This window comes from Hyperolius riggenbachi, chromosome 4 (genome assembly GCF_040937935.1).
Source record: "Hyperolius riggenbachi isolate aHypRig1 chromosome 4, aHypRig1.pri, whole genome shotgun sequence".
In the NCBI taxonomy this organism is placed as follows: Eukaryota; Metazoa; Chordata; class Amphibia; order Anura; family Hyperoliidae; genus Hyperolius; species Hyperolius riggenbachi.
Genome location: NC_090649.1, coordinates 354455316 through 354475969, shown reverse-complemented (window position 1 = coordinate 354475969; position 20654 = coordinate 354455316). Strand labels below are relative to the sequence as shown.

The 20654-nt window shown below is 42.7% G+C and overlaps 1 protein-coding gene across 1 annotated transcript in view; it reads left to right on the top strand.

Moving 5' to 3' along the window:
• Positions 1-16190: 16190 nt before the first annotated feature.
• The window catches only part of PHF10 (PHD finger protein 10), a 475129-nt gene continuing 470665 nt past the window's right edge, over positions 16191-20654 (top strand). Inside the window, exon 1 of the mRNA XM_068233401.1 lies at positions 16191-16317. Coding sequence (XP_068089502.1) covers positions 16257-16317 — 61 coding nt within the window. The 5' untranslated portion in view covers positions 16191-16256. The remainder of the gene's footprint in view (positions 16318-20654) is intronic.

Sequence of the window (20654 nt, the reverse complement as noted above, 5' to 3'; positions counted from 1 at the left end):
GCTCCAAGTCAAGAAAGGCTAGTTTTTTGGGGCCAATTTCGAAAGTGAAGGCCATATTCACCTCGTTGGTATTTAAATATTCAACAAAGTGACAAAAATCCTCCTCTGTCCCGGACCAGAACACCAGGACGTCGTCCACGTACCTGGACCACCTCCAGATGTAAGTCAAAAAGGCATTGGATGTGTCATAGACATAATCCTCCTCCCACGCTGCCAGAAACAAATTGGCATAGTCACATGCCACCGGTGTGCACATGGCAGTGCCGGACACCTGTCTAAACCACTTACCGTCGAATCGGAATGCATTATGGATAAGTACAAATAGGAGACAATCACATATGTAATCAATCAGACCAATCTCATCCGATTTCCGCTTAAGGAACCGTCGAACCGCCTCAACACCCAAATTGTGTGGAATGCGGCTGTATAGACTCTCGACATCGATGGATATCCCCTGGCATCCATGTGTACCCTTCCACACCCTTCAGCACTTCCATAGTGTCAAGCATGTGGGATGGCACCTGTCCCAAAAAAAGTCTCAGGAGGTGGTCCAGGCACCAAGACAACCTTTCGGTTACGGAACCCACACACCCGAGACTATGGGACGTCCTGGTGGTCTGGTCCGGGATTTATGCACCTTAGGGAGATATAACACACTGGCTTGCGTGGGAAATCTGGAAGGAGGCCACTAGCTAGTGTTTTCGTGAGATGTCCCCCCTCTACTTCTCTGCGGAGGAGGGACCTCAAAGCACTTTGGAATTTGAAAGTGGGATCAAAACTGATTCGGGAGTAGACTCTTTCGTCTCCCATTTGACGCATCGCCTCCTCCTTATATTGATCAGCCGTGGTTTATGATTTTCGTTCCACTTCTCACATGTACACCACTTTGTACTGGTCTTTCATATGGAATTCCAATAAAATTGATTCCTGTTTGTGGCAGTAATGTGACAAAATGTGGAAAACTTCAAGGGGGCCGAATACTTTTTTGCAAGCCACTGTATACACACACACACACACACACACACACACACACACACACACACACACACACACACACACACACACACACACACACACACACACACACACACACACACACACACACACAACACACACAACACACACACACACACACACACACACACACACACACACACACACAACATACTACATACATACACTACAACATACACACACACACACACAACACACACACACACACACACACAACACACACACACACACACTTACAAACATCTACACACTACTACAATACACACTACATACAATACACACTTACATACACTATACACACTACATACATATACACACACACTTACATACATATACACCATACACACTTACATACATATACACATACACACTTACATACATATACACATACACACTTACATACATATACACATACACACTTACATACATATACACATACACACTTACATACATATACACATACACACTTACATACATATACACATACACACTTACATACATATACACATACACACTTACATACATATACACATACACACTTACATACATATACACATACACACTTACATACATATACACATACACACTTACATACATATACACATACACACTTACATATACACATACACACACATACACATACACACACATACACACACATACACACATACACACACACACACACACATACACACACACACACATACACACACACACACACATATATATATACATATACACACACACACACATATATATATATATATATACATATACACACACACACACATATATATATACATATACACACACACACACATATATATATATATATACATATACACACACACACACACACACACACACATATATATATACATATACATATACACACACTGTGTGTCTATAATAATAAAAAATAGTCTCTCTCTCTCTCTCTCTCTCTATCTATATATAACTACCTACCTACATACATTATATTCTCTATCTCTTGTTAAAGTACACGTTTTTATTATATAGTGCATTATCCAGGGCTGTGGAGTCGGTACAAAAATCTTTCGATGCCTCGGTTTATGAAACCACGACTCCGACTCCGGGTACCCAAAATGGCCTTGACTCTGACTCCTTACTCTAATATTTACCAAGGCTGTGGATTTTGTACAAAAATCATCCGACTCCAGTTTATGAAATCAACAACTCCGACTCCGGGTGCCCAAAAAGGCCCCGGCTCCAACTCCGACTCCACAGCCCTGGAATTATCTGCACTCCAGTCTGGGATGATTCAGTTTGCATGTGACAGACAGCAGCTCCCTTCCCCCTCAGTCTCACAAACTGCAATAAACAAAGCACACACACAGAGCCTGGAGGGGGCGTGCAGGGGGTGTGCATAACTTGTCTCTATTACAGCAGAGGCAGCTCCTTCCTCTCTGGGTCGACAAAGAAAAGATTAGATATATTACGGAGACAGTGCAACTAGAAAACACTGCAGTAATCCAGACCACATTAGAACAGGTATAGGAACTTATAGGATAGAAGAAATAAGGCTGAAACTTTTGCTAGTCTATTTAACCACTTGACACCTGAGGCATTTTTCCTCTTGTGGACCAGAGCAATTTTCACCTGTCAGCGCTCCTCCCTTTCTTTTTCCAATAACTTAATTACTACTAATCACAGCGTAATGATCTATATCTTGTTTTTCTTGCCACCAATTAGGCTTTCTTTGGGAGTTACAGTATGCCAAGAATAATTTTATCCTAAATGCATTTTAACATGAATAAAAAAAATTATAAAATGCATTATTTTTCAGTTTTTGACTGTTAGAACCTGCTTCTATATCACCTTGCGCTGACACCAGTAACTTCTTACAGTTACGTCTCAGACTGTGAGATCACTTGACTCTCCACACAGCAAGTAGGAGATAGACTTCCTCAGGCTTCTTCAATGTTTACGTTATTTATTCAAGTAACAGAAATACGGATCGATACAGTTTATCATCTCCTGGCAAAGCAGACTTCCATGTTGCGTTACAGCTGCGTGAGTACCTTCCTGCTGAAGGTACCCAGGTCTTCTTGTATCTACTCTGTTACATCTAGACTACCTATGTACAGCATACATTATATCAGCTTACAGAAAGTAAGGAACATGCTTAGAGGTCCCAGTGAGCCTTGCAAGCTATTGCGAAAGTAAAGCGCAGAATGAGCTCCCATTGCTCCCTCAGCCTTTAATACTGACTAGGAAAGAGTTAAATATGACATCATCTTCGCCACCCCCTAGATCAGACTATTGGTGGACCCACTCGTGGTGTCATCATACCCACCTACTTGATTAATAATCAATGAGGCTTCTGACCTATATGCAGAAATGTGGATATTTACATAACATGGCTGATGTTTATTGTTCTAGTGGCGGTATATGCGCAGGTCAGGGAGACCTGCGGCCTTGTACTAGAACAACTTCTTGGTATGTTCTAGTTCTGCTGACAGAACTGCAGATTTTCTCTCTCAGAGAAAATCCCCTTAAAGGGCCGATCTGCACTCCAAGCCTTTTTGACTAACTCAGTCCAAATAACTGAGGCCTACTTAAATTATAACATTGACCATTATAGTGTTAAAATAAAACATTCTACTGTGGATAAAAGCCACACATTTTATGTGCCCTTTTGTTCCGGTTATTGCAACGTTCAAAAAATTTCCCTAGTACAATGTATGGCGCCAATATTTCATTTGGAAATAAAGGTGCATTTTTTCAGTTTTGCGTCCATCACTAATTACAAGCCCATAAATTAAAAATTAATAGTAATATACTGCCTTGACATACATTTTTAAAAAGTTCAGTCCCTAAGGTAACTACATATATATAAAATTTTTTTTTTTTTTTTTTTTTTTTTTGATGTAATTTTTTTCCCCCCTTATAAAAAAAAAAAAAAAAAAAGTTTGGGTATTATGGGAGGGTGTGGGAGGGAAAGTTAATTATATCAGTCAGTGTGGGGATTTTTATTAAATAAAAAGCAATTTTGGTGCAATATACTTTTTGGCCACTAGATGTCCTCAGACGTCATTTCCGATTCACGTACGTAAGCACGTGAATCGGAAGTAATCTGTGGCTGTGTAACACAGGAAGATACAATGAATGCCGGCGTCTCATAGACGCTGGTATTCATTGAATCGGGGACTTAGATTTCTGAATGGGACCTGCGGTCCCATTCATTAACTTCCCCTCTATGCGGCGGTAACGGCGGTGCACGCGTGAATATACTGCACGGCATGCAGCAAGTAGTTAAAGAAGAAGAGAAAAAATTTGGGCAGGAACTTCATTTTAAATTTAGTGGTCCTACTTGCATGGGAACATGGGAAAAGATGTGCTAGGGCTTATTTTCAGGGGATGTCTTATATTTCTATTAGGAAGTGTGTCTCAGCAGAACATTTCCTGTTCCTTTGTTTTGTGATGTATTGTGATGTTCATGGATTTGAAGGTAAGCTACTGTACTGATCAGGCACCTTCCCTGTCTTCAAACACTATTCACAAAACCTGATTACATAAACTGATACACAAATGTTACCTCTGAAAAGGATATTTAAAACGTAACTTTTAATAATTGGATATAAAATACACGATAGGCTACCTGTCTGGTACTGATAGAACTCAAATCTTATGAACTAGTGGTCTATAGTAAGCATCTCTGGAGATATTCTCCACCCCTTAGTTCATATTAGTCTTAATAAATTACATTAAACCCCCACCAAAATCACCCAACATGTTTCACTTCCTAGCGGAAGCTTTTTCAAGGGAACTAATAAAAGTGCAAAAGTGCATAGGTGGTAAAGTGCAATTACATTAAAACAAAAAACATGAGTCAGATAGCGTGTCCGCTCATGACAGCAACCTAACAAGAACTGGCTTATTTTGAGTCCTTTTATACTTCCTGGGTATCACATGGGTGTGGGTGTGTCCCAAACTCCACCCTTGAGTGATGTCAGTCCCAGTGATTGGTCCCTGGACCTATAGACAAACCGCCCAGCCAATCAGGAGAAATCCCCATAAGGACCACTGTATTCCAAAAGACCCCTTATTCTAAGTCTCATAGTTCCCCAGAATAGATAAAACGTTACCTATATTGTTCACTAAGCAATCCAGCCTGAAATATACTCGCTACTGACAGCGCTTAGAGGTGGTTTACAGGACGCCGTATTTCAGCGCTTCTGATTGGCTACAGGACGCCGTATTTCAGCGCTTCTGATTGGCTAGAGGCTGCCTCTCATCGAACGGCCGTTCGCCCAATCAGGGTCTAGTAACGACCCACTCCTCACCGCCGCTCCAATCAGCTCTCCGTCCGGGACACGTCACGTAAGTCCGGACGGGAGCCACTTTGCAGAGGTGCAGATGAGTCGCTCCAAACAGAGCGACTCATCTTGTTGAATGATTCATTCGCCGGAGTAAATGAAAATAAACAGCTCCAAACATTTCTCGGTTCTCTTAATATCCGAGTCATTGGCTTGCTCAGTTAATTGAATCTTATTATCATGAAGTGATTCTCTTCTCCATACACTCCCTGAAAGAGTCGACTCTTATCATGCCGCCCACTTACTAACACTGTATATCCAGGAATCTATACAATAAAGATGCATCACAATATCATCAATCGTAATGTTTATAGATGTCCTCACTTATGGATTACTCATATTAGGTCAAACCAGCCCAATACATTATACATAGTGACACATAAGGCAAATGTTTCTCATCTCAGAGGGGACCATTCATTTAATAATTCTAGAAGAATTATATATACAAAGTTAATTACAGATGGCATACAATAGAGGTGAAGTGAATAACTACAGTATTAATCAAGATATCATATATTCAGAAGGAATAAAAAGCGACATAGAGAAAGGGGAAGAAAAAAGACGAAGAAAAAAGACAGGAGGACTAATACTGACACATACCCAGCTGTATATACATACATCACAGGTAATGAAGATCCGCCAAACACATACAGCTATATAAATATACAGGATGGAAGGAATGTGTTTATAGAATGAAATACATTTCCCCCAAAGAAATGATAGGTTGTTTAAGTGTTTTTCTCAGTTCTAGCATATTCATAAAAGCAGCACGGTGGCGTAGTGGTTAGCTCTCTCGCCTTGCTGCGCTGGGTCCCTGGTTCGAATCCCAGCCAGGGCACTATCTGCAAAGAGTTTGTATGTTCTCTCTGTGTCTGTGTGGGTTTCCTCCGGGCACTCCGGTTTCCTCCCACATTCCAAAAACATACAGATAAGTTAACCACTTCACCACTGAGGGGGTTTACCCCCTGACCACCAGAGCAATTTTCACCTTTCAGCGCTCCTTCCATTCATTCATCTATAACTTTATCATTACTTATCACAATTAAACATAGTTACATAGTTACATAGTTATTTTGGTTGAAAAAAGACATACGTCCATCGAGTTCAACCAGTACAAAGTACAACTCCAGCCCGTCCCCCACATACCCCTGTTGATCCAGAGGAAGGCGAAAAAACCCCCACCAGGCATGGTCCAATTAGCCCCAAATGGGAAAAATTCCTTCCTGACTCCAGATGGCAATCAGATAAAATCCCTGGATCAACATCATTAGGCATAACCTAGTAATTGTAGCCATGGATGTCTTTCAACGCAAGGAAAGCATCTAAGCCCCCTTTAAATGCAGGTATAGAGTTTGCCATAACGACTTCCTGTGGCAATGCATTCCACATCTTAACCACTCTTACTGTAAAGAACCCTTTCCTAAATAAATGGCTAAAACGTTTTTCCTCCATACGCAGCTCATGTCCTCTAGTCCTTTGAGAAGGCCTAGGGACAAAAAGCTCATCCGCCAAGCTATTATATTGCCCTCTAATGTATTTATACATGTTAATTAGATCTCCTCTAAGGCGTCTTTTCTCTAGACTAAATAAACCCAGTTTATCTAACCTTTCTTGGTAGGCGAGACCTTCCATCCCACGTATCAATTTTGTAGCTCGTCTCTGCACCTGCTCTAAAACTGCAATATCTTTTTTGTAATGTGGTGCCCAGAACTGAATTCCATATTCCAGATGTGACCTTACTAGAGAGTTAAACAGGGGCAACGATCTATATCTTGTTTTTTCCACCACTAATTAGGCTTTCTTTAGGTGGGACATTATGCCAAAAATTATTTTATTCTAAATGTGTTTTAATGGGAAAATAGGAAAAATGTGGGAAAAAAATTATTTTTCAGTTTTCGGCCATTATAGTTTTTAATTAATGCATGCTACTGTAATTAAAACCCATGAAATGTATTTGCCCTTTTGTCCCGGTTATAAAACCGTTTAAATTATGTCCCTATCACAATGTTTGGCGCCAATATTTTATTTGGAAATAAAGGTGCATTTTTTTCAGTTTTGCGTCCATCCCTAATTACAAGCCCATAGTTTATAAAGTAACAGTGTTGTACCCTCCTGACATAAATATTTAAAAAGTTCAGTCCCTAAGGTAACTATTTATGTATTTTTTTTATTGTACATTTTTTAATTTTTTTTTTAATTATAAAAAAAAAAATTGGGAGTGTGGGAGGTAATGAGTTAATTTTTTGTGTAAAAGTAATTTATTTGTATGTGAAAAATGTGTAGGGTGTAGTTTTACTATTTGGCCACAAGATGGCCACAGTAACTTTTTCTTTTAATGCGACCTCCAAGCGTCCTTCCGGAAGCTTGGAGGAAGTACTTTGAGGCTGGGTAAGTGTTTACTTTTCACAATGATCGCGCTGCTCATTGGAGAGCAGCGGATCATTGCGGGGCTTAGATCAACGAACGGGAATGGATTTTACCGTTCATTGATCTCCGAGCGGGCGGCGGCGTGTTTACTAGCGGCGGGCGGCGTGTTTACGAGCGGGAGCGCGGACAGCGGCGGGAACGCGGAAAGTACGGATTTCTCCGTCCCTGGGGGTTAAAGGATGGAAAAAGGGACGGAGAAATTGGTACGGGCGGGGGGAAAGTGGTTAATTGGCTACCTCTAAAAATTGGCCCTAGACTACAGTACTTACACTGCATAATATAGACATATGGCAATGGTAGAGATTAGATTGTGAGCTCCTTTGAGGGACAGTTAGTGACAAGATATATATATATATATATATATATATATATCTATCCTACCATACCCTAACCTAACCAGATATATAGAATCTCTGCCCAGTGCCCAGTCTATAAATCCATTTTACCTCAAGCTGTCTAAGCTTGAGGTCTAGGTTTCCACCTCTAGGGCCCAATTGCCATTGTTGTATCACCCAGAATCTCAGGAGGGTGGCATCTCACTCATGCATCTCCAAGAAATGTCTCGCTACTGATGTGTTCCGTTTATGTTTTATATCACCGATATGCTCTAAACTTCTCGTTTTTACAGCTCTGGTAGTTTCTCCTACATAGATCAAAGGACATGGGCATTTCAGAGCATAAATTACTCCCTCCGTGTCACAATTGAAGAAATTTAATAACTTATAGATCCTATCATTTTTTGGGGCTCTAAAATCCTTGCATTTTTCCACATTGTTACAGGCTTTACATTTACCGCACTTGTACATGCCATTCAGTGCGGGATTCAACCAAGTTCTCTTTTTTTCTTTGAATTTTGTGCCCTTTGCGGGCAAAAATGAATGCATTAGGGAATCACTGAGATTTTTTCCCCTCCTATATGTAAACCTGGGGGTTGGTGGTAAGAAAGCCTTAAGTTGCGGGTCAAGCTGTAAAATTGACCAATGTCTCTCCACTACCTTCTTTATATTTTCCGATCTATCCGTGAATGTATTAATAATTCGGATTGAATTGTCCTCCTCTTCATCTCTCATTCCCCTTCTCGGTATCAACAAATCCTGTCTCTCCATTGTTTTTGCTTGGGTCTCAGCTGTCATGAGTACATTATCAGGGTAACCCCTTTCCTTGAATCTCCTACGTAAATTTTGGCACTCTGATTCAAAATCACCCGGGCTGGAGCAATTTCTTATTGACCTAAGGTATTGGCCTCTGGGAATATCCTCTTTTTAAGGGAGTTGGATGAAAACTCTCCCAACTCAGGAGAGAGTTTGAGGAGGTCGGTTTCCTGTAAATTTTGGCATCAAGCCCACCGCTTTGATTCTTTCTAATGTTTACGTCAAGAAAATTGATGGAATTACAATCGATTTAAAAAGTAAAAAACATCCCAATGTCATTGGTATTCAAGATGTTCACAAATTCTACAAACCTCTCCCTGGGGCCGTCCCACAAGTTAAAGATGTAGTCTATGAAACGGCCCCAGAAGACGATATGGGATGCGCAAATCGCAAGCTCCTCACCAAACACTGTGGTATCCTCCCACCAGCCGAGAAAGAGGTTAGCATAGGTGGGAGCACAGGCCGTCCCCATGGCCCATCCCTTCTCTTGTTTGAAAAACTGATTTTGAAAGACCAAGTAATTATGCGTTAGGATGAAGTTTAAAAGTTGTACAATGAATAAAGAGTGATCCCTTAAATGTACACTTCTTGCTTGTAAAAAGTAATCTACTGCCTTGAGACCCAGATCGTGTCTTATGTTATTATAAAGAGCTTCCACATCCAAGCTCGCCAATAGTGTGTTATCCGTAACTTTGATGTCATTAATTTTATTTAAAAGATCCATTGTATCCCTTAGGTATGATGGCAGGCTTTCAACGAATGGTCTTAAGAAACAATCTACATATCTACTTATATTTATATATATTATATTCTCTGTAAGAGTTCCGCTTCCTGAGATTATGGGGGGCCTGCCTGGGTTTCCCTCTTTGTGGATCTTGGGAAGCATGTAAAAGCAGGCTGTTCTAGGCTCTTCAGGGACAAGGGTCCTTACATGTTGTCTGATGTTTGCAGGCAATCTGTTAACCATCCTATTAAGTGCCATCCTGTAGCCTTTGTGGGGTCCCCCTGTAATTTGGCATAGTGAGCGGTGTTGGATAATTGTCTTTGTGCCTCCTGGATGTAGTCACTGGTGTTCATTATGACTATGGCACCACCTTTATCCGCTGGTTTAATAATAATGTCCTTATTCTCCTTAAGGGATCTGATGGCCTGTCGCTCGTGTGGTGTTACGTTCTGGGCCAGTGTCTTTCTTTTACTCAGGATCCTGTCAGAGATTCTGCGTCTGAATTTGTTGATGTATTTATCCAGGGCCTCTGTGTATCGCAAACCTACAGACCGTCCCACATACCTAAGATATGACAGTTTTCATCCCAAGCACATTAACAACTCTATAATTTACAGCCAAGCTATAAGGTACAACCGGATTTGTTCTGACAGGATGGACAGATACAAGCACCTGGATCACCTTAAGAACACTTTCATTAAACAAGGTTACAGTCCTCCCATGGCTGAGGCCCAAATCAGGAAAGCCAGCAACATCCCCAGGACTGAACTCCTGAAATATAAGCAAAACCAGAAAGAGGAATGTGTCCCTTTGGTTGTCACCTACAACCCACACCTGGAAATCTTAAGGAGGATTGCTAAGGAACTTCATCCCATTTTACACAAGGATCACAGACTGAGAACGATATTCCCTAAACCTCCACTCTTGTCATATCGGCAACCACACAATCTAAAACAGATGATTGTCAGGAGCTCTTTGAATAGGCCTCAACAAAACGGAACATCACCCTGCCGACAAAAAATATGTGGGACCTGCAGACACATTTACTCCACTGACAAGGTAACGATACCAGGTTCACAACAGGAGTACAGAGTACAAGGTAAATTTTCCTGTGGGTCCACCAATCTGGCATATCTGATCATGTGTGCTAAATGCCCCAATGTTATGTACGTGGGAGAAACTGGACAAACTCTGCGCAAACGGATGAATGGACACAGGCACACTATTAATGATACCAAATCTGGACTCCCAGTTGCTACACACTTTCGGTCCAACGGACACAGCATGGATGATCTTCGTGTCACTGCCCTGAAGGGCGGCTTCAAAACGTCAAATGACCGATTAATAGCAGAAACAAAATTTATAAATTGGTTCAAAGCTGTGGAGAAGGGTTTGAATAAGGACAACAACTTTCTATATTGGTATGAGATTGATGATATATGAACTGTCTAGGCCACTCTAGCTGAACTTGTGAACTAAGAATTTACGATACCTCTGGGTCAATCCTAATACCAGGTCTGTGAGCAATGGAGGAAACAAGGATTTATGCTTGAAAAAAATATCTGTTTTCCCTTTTGATGTAGCATGTATATAAGCTGTCTGTACCACCAGCTTGCAAACTAACAGGATGTAAACCTGACGAAGGCTGCAAGGCCGAAAGCTTGTTTATTCTTATTAATTTGTAGTTAGCCAATAAATGGTATCATCCTGATTTAAAACTTCTTGCTTTTCATGATAATAAGATTCAATTAACGGAGCAAGCCAATGACTCGGATATTAAGAGAACCGAGTCCTGTTTGCAGCTGTTTATTTTCATTTACTCCGGCGAATGAATCATTCAACAAGATGAGCCGCTCTGTTCTTTGGAGCGACTCATCTGCACCTCCGCAAAGCGGCTCCTGTCCGGACTTAAGTGACTTGTCCCGGACGGAGAGCTGATTGGAGCTGCGGTGAGGAGTGGGGCGTTACTAGACCCTGATTGGGCGAATGGCCGTTCGATGAGAGGCAGCCTCTAGCCAATCAGAAGCGCTGAAATACGGCGTCCTGTAGCCAATCAGAAGCGCTGAAATATGGCGTCCTGTAAACCACCTCTAAGCGCTGTCAGTAGCGAGTATATTTCAGGCTGGATTTCTTATTGAACAATATAGGTAACGTTTTATCTATTCTGGGGAACTATGAGACTTAGAATAAGGGGTCTTTTGGCATACAGTGGTCCTTATGGGGATTTCTCCTGATTGGCTGGGCGGTTTGTCTATAGGTCCAGGGACCAATCGCTGGGACTGACATCACTCAAGGGTGGAGTTTGGGACACACCCACACCCATGTGATGCCCAGGAAGTATAAAAGGACTCAAAATAAGCCAGTTCTTGTTAGGTTGCTGTCATGAGCGGACACGCTATCTGACTCATGTTGTTTTTTGTTTTAATGTAATTGCACTTTAGCACCTATGCACTTTTGCACTTTTATTAGTTCCCTTGAAAAAGATTCCGCTAGGAAGTGAAACATGTTGGGTGATTTTGGTGGGGGTTTAATGTAATTTATTAAGACTTATATGAACTAAGGGGTGGAGAATATCTCCAGAGATGCTTACTATAGACCCCTAGTTCATAAGATTTGAGTTCTATCAGTATCAGACAGGTAGCCTATCGTGTATTTTATATCCAATTATTAAAAGTTACATTTTAAATATCCTTTTCAGAGGTAACATTTGTGTATCACCTGCCCTGTCTTCCCTGATGACATGATTAGTGCCCGATTGGCTTTGCACCACTGTGTCCCTACTTACTGGCTGCCTCTTCCTCCTCTTTAACTTCCGCTAGGGCATATTTTCGGGGTAGTGCTTCTATTTTAAGCATGGTCAAATTCCAGCTAGGGCTTATTTTCAGGGTAGGTCTTTTCAGGGAAAGATGGTAGGAAAGGAGATGCCCAAGTATGGTATGCTATCTTGAACCCAGGGAAAGGGAAATTTATTGGAGGCCGATACTGTTTGTGTCAATATTTTTGCTGAACACGAGGGTCTTAATCTCACTTACTTTAATAGTAGTAGCAGTAGGGTATTGTACCGTGTTAGCCATCAGTAAAAGCAAGAAGTTTTAAACCAGGATGATACCATTTATTGGCTAACTAAAAATGAATAAAATTAAGCAAGCTTTCGGCCTTGCAGCCTTCGTCTGGCTTATATCCTGTTAGTTTGCAAACTGGTGGTACAGACAGCTTATATACATGCAACATCAAAAGGGAAAACGGATATTTTTTCAAGCATAAATACATGTCCTTAAGATGCCTTAATTCACACAGACCATCGACCTGGGGTTAGAGGCTGTAAGCTAAGCTAAGGATCCTTGTTTAACACCTGCTCACATGGATATAAGCTGTCTGTACCACCAGTTTGCAAACTAACAGGATATAAGCCAGACGAAGGCTGCAAGGCCGAAAGCTTGCTTTATTTTATTCATTTTTAGTTAGCCAATAAATGGTATCATCCTGGTTTAAAACTTCTTGCTTTTACTTTAATAGGAGGCTTTAAAAAATAGGGTAGTTAAAGGGAACCTTAACCAGAAAAAAGTTGAACCGATCCTCCATTTCCCCACCGCAGCTTACTTACGCTTCTGACAATTGATCAGTCGACGGTCCATTGCGCCTGCGCGGCCCTTACAGCGTGTATCCTCGTAAGCATTCACATCATCGAACACGTGCTACGCAGTCGCAGTAAGAGGTTCTCTCTTTACTGCGCCTGCACAGGACGCGTTCGTTGACTTGAACGCTTATGAGTGTGCGCGTGGCATCTCATAGGCATCAGCCTATGAGAGCCGATCGCTCTGAGCATCCCCAGGAGATAGCCAAATGACACAGCTGTCCACACTACAGCGCTGCCATAGATCGCAGCGCTGTACAATGTAGACGGTGGTAGACTAATGACGAGCAGAAACCCTGCCCCGGGACTTAACGTTATGAGGTCCTGGGGCTGCAACCTTGCAACCGCCAATAGGGCTGAACGATTTTTGGTTTTAAACCGAAAATCGTGATCAGGACCAAGACAATCTTGAGATCGTCAGTGTAGCGGTTTTGCAGCGGTTTTCACCACTGCCGATGGTACCTACACTGCTCCCGGCCTCCTCCTCCGCTCCCGGGCCCTGCCCCCTCCTCCAGTAAGTTCCGATAGCATTCAGCATTTCGGCAAGTTCACATCCACAGCCTCGCCCACTAGATAGCGCCTGAGCTCCTGTATGCTTGGAGCCCCGGTGATTTCAAGAAAGTGCAGGAGGATTCGGTGCAAACTGGAGTCTGTGCAGGGGAAGGCAGGATGGGCGGCAGCAGCAACTTTCCCCTTCACATTCCTTTGTCCTCCTCCCCCAGTCCCCGTAGTGTGTCCTGTCAGTATGGGGGGGGAGGGGGGGTGTGGAAGGAGAAAGGGTAACACTAATCCCATGGAGCTCACTGACTGTTCATCCTGCCAGTTGACATTGTGCTGCTGTTAAACTTTTTTTTTTTTTTTTTTTTTTATTCTTTTGGAATGCCTGGCACACATGATGCAATTTTCCATCTGATTGACGGTCAAATCAATTATTTCTGATAGGTCAGATCTGATTTCCAATCTATTTTCTGATCACTTCTATACAGAAACGATTGGAAATCAGATTGGACCTGTTGGAAAATAATCGATTTGACAGTCAATCTGACACTATTGAATCATGTATACCGGTTGGTTACCGGTTGTTGTACACATTCTTCAGTGGGTTTGCATAGTAAAGCCTGGTGCACGTTGTGCAATTTTCACTTCTGTTCCTATTCCAGCAAGTGATCAGATTGATAATCAGATCTGAGATCGATTGGATTTAGAAGAAAGCTAGCCTATGCACGTCTGCAATTTTTAAAATTCCTGATCCCATTTCACAAATTCGATATAAAAAAGGCATTTACTCACGCTAGCCAGTATTTAGATTGATATTTTTCAGCATGTCTGATAAAAATTGTCTGAGAGGGGGAACAAAGCTTAATTTGACAGAAATTGCTCGATTCAATTTTTTCCTAAAATTGTTCAGGCCTAACCGCCAATTGGCGTTAGGCGGTCGCAAGGAGGTTAGTGTTAATGTCACATAATTTGCAGGTACAGACTAACCAGCAAGCTCATGGTGAACCAGAAATCATTGGAGTGTGTAAGGGACTACAATGGTCCTAAAAGCCCCCTAACTAAAATGCTAAGAAAAACAAAAGTTTGCTTTTCTTAGAACAGAATTTGCGATAATTCAGGTTGGAGTGAGCTTGAGATGTCTCCCAGGGCATCACTGCTGAATATATGCAAATTAACTATTGTTACCCTTAGGAGCTAAACACACTTCCAGAACCGCTGGAATGCAATGATGTGTCAGCTTGTTAATTTGTACAGAGCCAGAATAATCGAACATGCATACAGACTGTTTCGGATTGTTTGATCCTCATCAGTGCATGGTATGGATTAATTTGGCTCTATGGAGTAGGGCCTGTAACACCGAGAGGTACAGACTAACCAGCAAGCTTATGGTGAACCAGAACTCATTGGAGAGTGTGTAAGGGACTACAATGGTCCTAAAAGCCCGCAAAAATTCCTATCTTGTGGTGGTGTCTACCAGTCTGTATACCGGAGTTTAGGATGGGAACGAATAGCTTCCGCAAGAGTTTCCATTACTAACACAAAAATAAAGGGAGACGGGGCATCCCTGTCCAGTACCACTTGTGATTTTACAGGACATAGACCTGAATCCTGCATGGATGACTGAGGCAGATGGCTTTTTACAGAGTGCCACAATGGCAGAGGTAAAGGAACCAGTTATCCCAGTTTTAGTAGGGCTGTGTTGAAGATAGATCCAATGGACTCTGTCAAATGCCTTTTGCCTCTAGGATTAGATACAGAGAAGACATGCGTGGCAATTCAGCGTATGTCATCAGGTTGAACATATTGATTTTATTCCCGACAGTTGCTTTTTAACAGGCCTCATGTAGGGCATCTTGTTTCCTGACTGCTGCTAGAAGGCTCTCTTTAGTAGCATAACAGAAACGTGGCCATGGCATCTCTGGTTAGGTTTTCAGGAATCTTTGCTGCCTTCATTCTGACGGGCCTGCATGTTAGAGGAAAACTCAGTTTACGTGGGGCGAACTGTCTCTTTTTTTACTTCCATTTGTGGACCACCTCTGTGTCCAAGGCGGCGTCCTCCGCTGCTTGCCGGTTTGAAAATTGCTTGGGCATCTTTGTTAGGGAGACTGGGACTGGAGCCCAGAGCTCAAACATTCATTCAGTACCGGTACTTCTGACACATATGCCCCCCCAAGTTAACATATATATTTTTTTTTTTAAGCCAAAAGTGGTGAATAATACTTATCCTTTCTTCTCCAGTGTGAGTGATCTGCCAATGTTGTAAAATCTAATATCAAAGCAGTTTGTTTGATTTGCAATGTTATGTTGTATATGTACTGTTTCATAATCTCTCTCTCTTTCTCTCCCTCTTTCTCTCCCTCTCCCTCTTTCTCTCCCTCTCCCTCTTTCCATTTTTCAGCTCCAGCTATTTTCCAGCAGAAAATCTAGTGGAATATAAATGGCCAGCTGATGAAACAGGGGAGTACTATATGTTACAAGAACAAGTCAGTGAATATTTGGGTGTTACTTCATTCAAACGAAAATATCCAGGTAATTGTGTTCTTATTATATAAGATACTTTGCTGTTATTCGCTGTTATTTTCAAATAAAGTGTAGAGAAATGCACCCTGTATGCATTTAGAGAGTTTAGCCTGTCTAATTCTACCTCATCTGTGATTAATCACCGCTGTAATTTGATCTCTCAGCTGTGTTAGCTCAGGAATATCCTAATTTGTGAACACAGGATGTTAACAGTATGTTTGCTTCCATGAAAGCTGGAAGTGGTTGCACTGCAGATTTATTGCAGGATTTTGTATCAGCTGTAACAAAAATGTTTTTCTTTAAAGGTTATTTAAAGGTTTTTATACTTTTGCTTATCTTTTAGAGTAGAGAGGAAGTTGTGCGTTCAGGTCTGCTTTAAAGGGAACCTGAACTAAGGGCATATGGAGGCTGACATATTAATTTTCAAACAATACGAATTGCATGGCTGTCCTGCTGATCCTTTGCCTCTAATCCTTTGAGGGCCTTTTTCTACTAGCTAAAGATTCAGAGTTTCCCTGCATGTGAGCTGCAGGGGGAAATGCTGCCTATATATAGCATGGCTTGCCGTCCTGATCGCACTTTAGTGCAACTCTGGATGGCATGCTGCAGATTTATGCAGCACTCAGTCCTTAACCACTTGCCGACTGCCCACAGCCGATGGGCGGCGGCAAAGTGGTGTGCAGAACGACCGCAATACGCCGATCGGCGGCGGCTCATTCTGCATGTAATGGCCGGGAATCGCGTGCATCCGCCGGCAATAGGCTCTGCCCACCCGCGCCGTCAACCCGCCGGCCAATCGGAAGCGCTGGCGGGTGGTTAACCTGACGATGGCCGCATAGGAAGCGTATAATACGCTTTGTAATGTATACAAAGCGTATTATACAGGCTGCCTCCTGCCCTGGTGGTCCCAGTGATCGAGGGACCACCAGGGCAGGCTGCAGCCACCCTAATGTGCACCCAAGCACACTGATCTGCCCCCCTGCCCTCTGATCGCCCACAGCACTCCTCCGACCCCCCCCACCCACCCCCCAGACCCATGTTTGCACCCAATCACCCCCCTAATCACCCATCAATCACTCCCTGTCACTATCTGTCAACACTATTTTTTAGGTTAGGACATAAACTGCCCCCTGGGGGCTCCTGATCAACCCCCACACCCTCAGATCCTCCATAGACCCCCCCCAGACCCCCCCCCCCCGTGTACTGTATACATCTATTATCTCCACTAATCACCCGTCAATCACCCATCAATCACCCGTCAATCACCCCCTGTCACTGCCACCCATCAGATCAGACCCTAACCTGCCTCTGACGGGCATCAGATCGCCCGCAGACCCACCCTCAGATCACCTCCAAAGTGCCTTGTTTACATCTGTTCTGCTATCTAATCACCCATCAATCACCCCCTGTCACCACCTGTCACTGCTACTCGTCAGATCAGACACCTATCGGCCCCTAGGGCACCCAATCACCCGCCCACACCCTCAGAACACCCTTAGACCTCCCCCCCCCCCCCCCCGTGTACTGTATATATCTATCCTCCCCTGTAATCACCCGTCAATCACCCCCTGTCACTGCCACTCATCAGATCAGATCAGACCCTAACCTGCCTCTTACGGGCATATGATCACCCACACCATCAGATCGCCCGCAGACCCACCATCAGATCACCTCCAAAGTGCATTGTTTACATATGTTCTGCCATCTAATCACCCACTGATCACCCATCAATCACCCCCTGTCACCACCTGTCACGGCTACCCATCAGATCAGACACCTATCGGCCCCTAGGGCACCCAATCACCCGCTCAGACCCCAAGCCCTGATCACCTCGCCAGTGCATTGCTTGCATCTATTCCCCCCTCTAATCACACCTTGAGACACCCATCAATCACCTCCTGTCACCACCTGTCACCCCCTAGCACACCTACCCATCAGATCAGGCCCTAATTTGCCCCGTGTAGGCTCCTGATCACTCGGCCAAACCCTCAGATCCCCCTCAGACCCCCTTCCGATCACCTCCCCATCACCTCCCCAGTGCATTGATTGCATCTATTTTCCCCTCTACTCACCCCCTGAGACACCCATCAATCACCTCCTGTCACCCCCTAGCACTCAGATCAGGCCCAATACAACCGGTCATCTAAGAGGCCACCCTGCTTATGACCGGTTCCACAAAATTCGCCCCCTCATAGACCACCTGTCATCAAAATTTGCAGATGCTTATACCCCTGAACAGTCATTCTGAGGCATTTGGTTTCCAGACTACTCCTCGTGGTTTTGGGCCCCTAAAATGCCAGGGCAGTATAGGAACCCCACAAGTGACCCCCATTTTAGAAAGACACCCCAAGGTATTCCGTTAGGTGTATGGTGAGTTCATAGAAGATTTTATTTTTTGTCAAAAGTTAGCGGAAATTGATTTTTGTTTTATTTCACAAAGTGTCATTTTCCACTAACTTGTGACAAAAAATAAAATCTTCTATAAACTCATCATACACCTAACAGAATACCTTGGGGTGTCGTCTTTCTAAAATGGGGTCACTTGTGGGGTTCCTATACTGTCCTGGCATTTTAAGGGGCCCTAAACCGTGAGTAGTCTAGAAACCAAATGCCTTAAAATGACCTGTGAAAAGGACGTTGGGCCCCATAGCGCACCTAGGCTGCAAAAAAGTGTCACATGTGGTATCGCCGTACTCAGGAGAAGCAGTATAATGTGTTTTGGGGTGTATTTTTACACATACCCATGCTGGGTGGGAGAAATCTCTGTAAATGACATTTTGATTTTTTTTTTTACACACAATTGTCCATTTACAGAGATATTTCTCCCACCCAGCATGGGTATGTGTAAAAATACACCCCAAAACACATACTACTTCTCCTGAGTACGGCGATACCACATGTGTGACACTTTTTTGCAGCCTAGGTGCGCTAAGGGGCCCAATGTCCTATTCACAGGTCATTTTGAGGCATTTGGTTTCTAGACTACTCCTCATGGTTTAGGGCCCCTAAAATGCCAGGGCAGTATAGGAACCCCACAAGTGACCCCATTTTAGAAAGAAGACACCCCAAGGTATTCCGTTAGTAGTATGGTGAGTTCCTAGAAGTTTTTTTTTTTTTTTTTTTTAGTCACAAGTTAGTGGAAAATTACACTTTGTGAAAAAAAACAATAAAAATCAATTTCCGCTAACTTGTGACAAAAAATAAAATCTTCTATGAACTCACCATACTGCTAATGGAATACCTTGGGGTGTCTTCTTTCTAAAATGGGGTCACTTGTGGGGTTCCTATTCTTCCCTGGCATTTTAGGGGCCCTAAACCGTGAGGAGTAGTCTAGAAACCAAATGCCTCCAAATAACCTGTTAAATCCTAAAGGTACTCATAGGACATTGGGCCCCCTTAGCGCAGATAGGGTGCAAATAAGTGCCACACGTGGTATCGCCGTACTCGGGAGAAGTAGTATATTGTGTTTTGGGGTGTATTTTTACACATACCCATGCTGGGTGGGAGAAATATCTCTGTAAATGAACAATTGTGTGTTAAAAAAAAATAAAATATCAAAAAATTGTCATTTACAAAGATTTCTACCACCCAGCATGGGTATATGTAAAAATACACCACAAAATACATTATACTACCTATGAGTACGGCGGTACCACATGTGTGGCACTTTTTTGCACCCTTACTTTGCTAAGGGGCCCAAAGTCCAATGAGTACCTTTAGGATTTCACAGGTCATTTTGAGACCTTTGGTTTCAAGACTACTCACGGTTTAGGGCCCCTAAAATGCCAGGGCAGTAAAGGAACCCCACAAGTGACCCCATTTTAGAAAGAAGACACCCCAAGGTATTCCGTTAGGAGTATGGGGAGTTCATAGATTTTATTTTTTGTCACAAGTTAGCGGAAATTGATTTTGTTTGTGAAAAAAAAAACAATAAAAATCAATTTCCGCTAACTTGTGACAAAAAAAACTCACCATACTCTTAACACAATACCTTGTGGTGGTGTCTTTCTAAAATGGGGTCACTTGTGGGGTTCCTAAACTGCCCTGATATTTTAGGGGCCCTAAACAGTGAGGCGTAGCCTTGAAACCAAATGTCTCAAAACGACCTGTGAAATCCTAAAGGTTCTCATTGGACTTTGGGCCCCTTAGCGCAGTTAGGGTGCAAAAAAGTGCCACATGTGGTATCGCTGTACTCAGGAGAAGCAGTATAATGTGTTTTGGGGTGTATTTTTACACATACCCATGCTGGGTGGGAGAAATCTCTCTGTAAATGGACAATTGTGTGTGTAAAAAAAAAAAAAAAAAAAAAAAAAAAAAAAAAAAAAAAAATCAAAAAAAAAATAAAT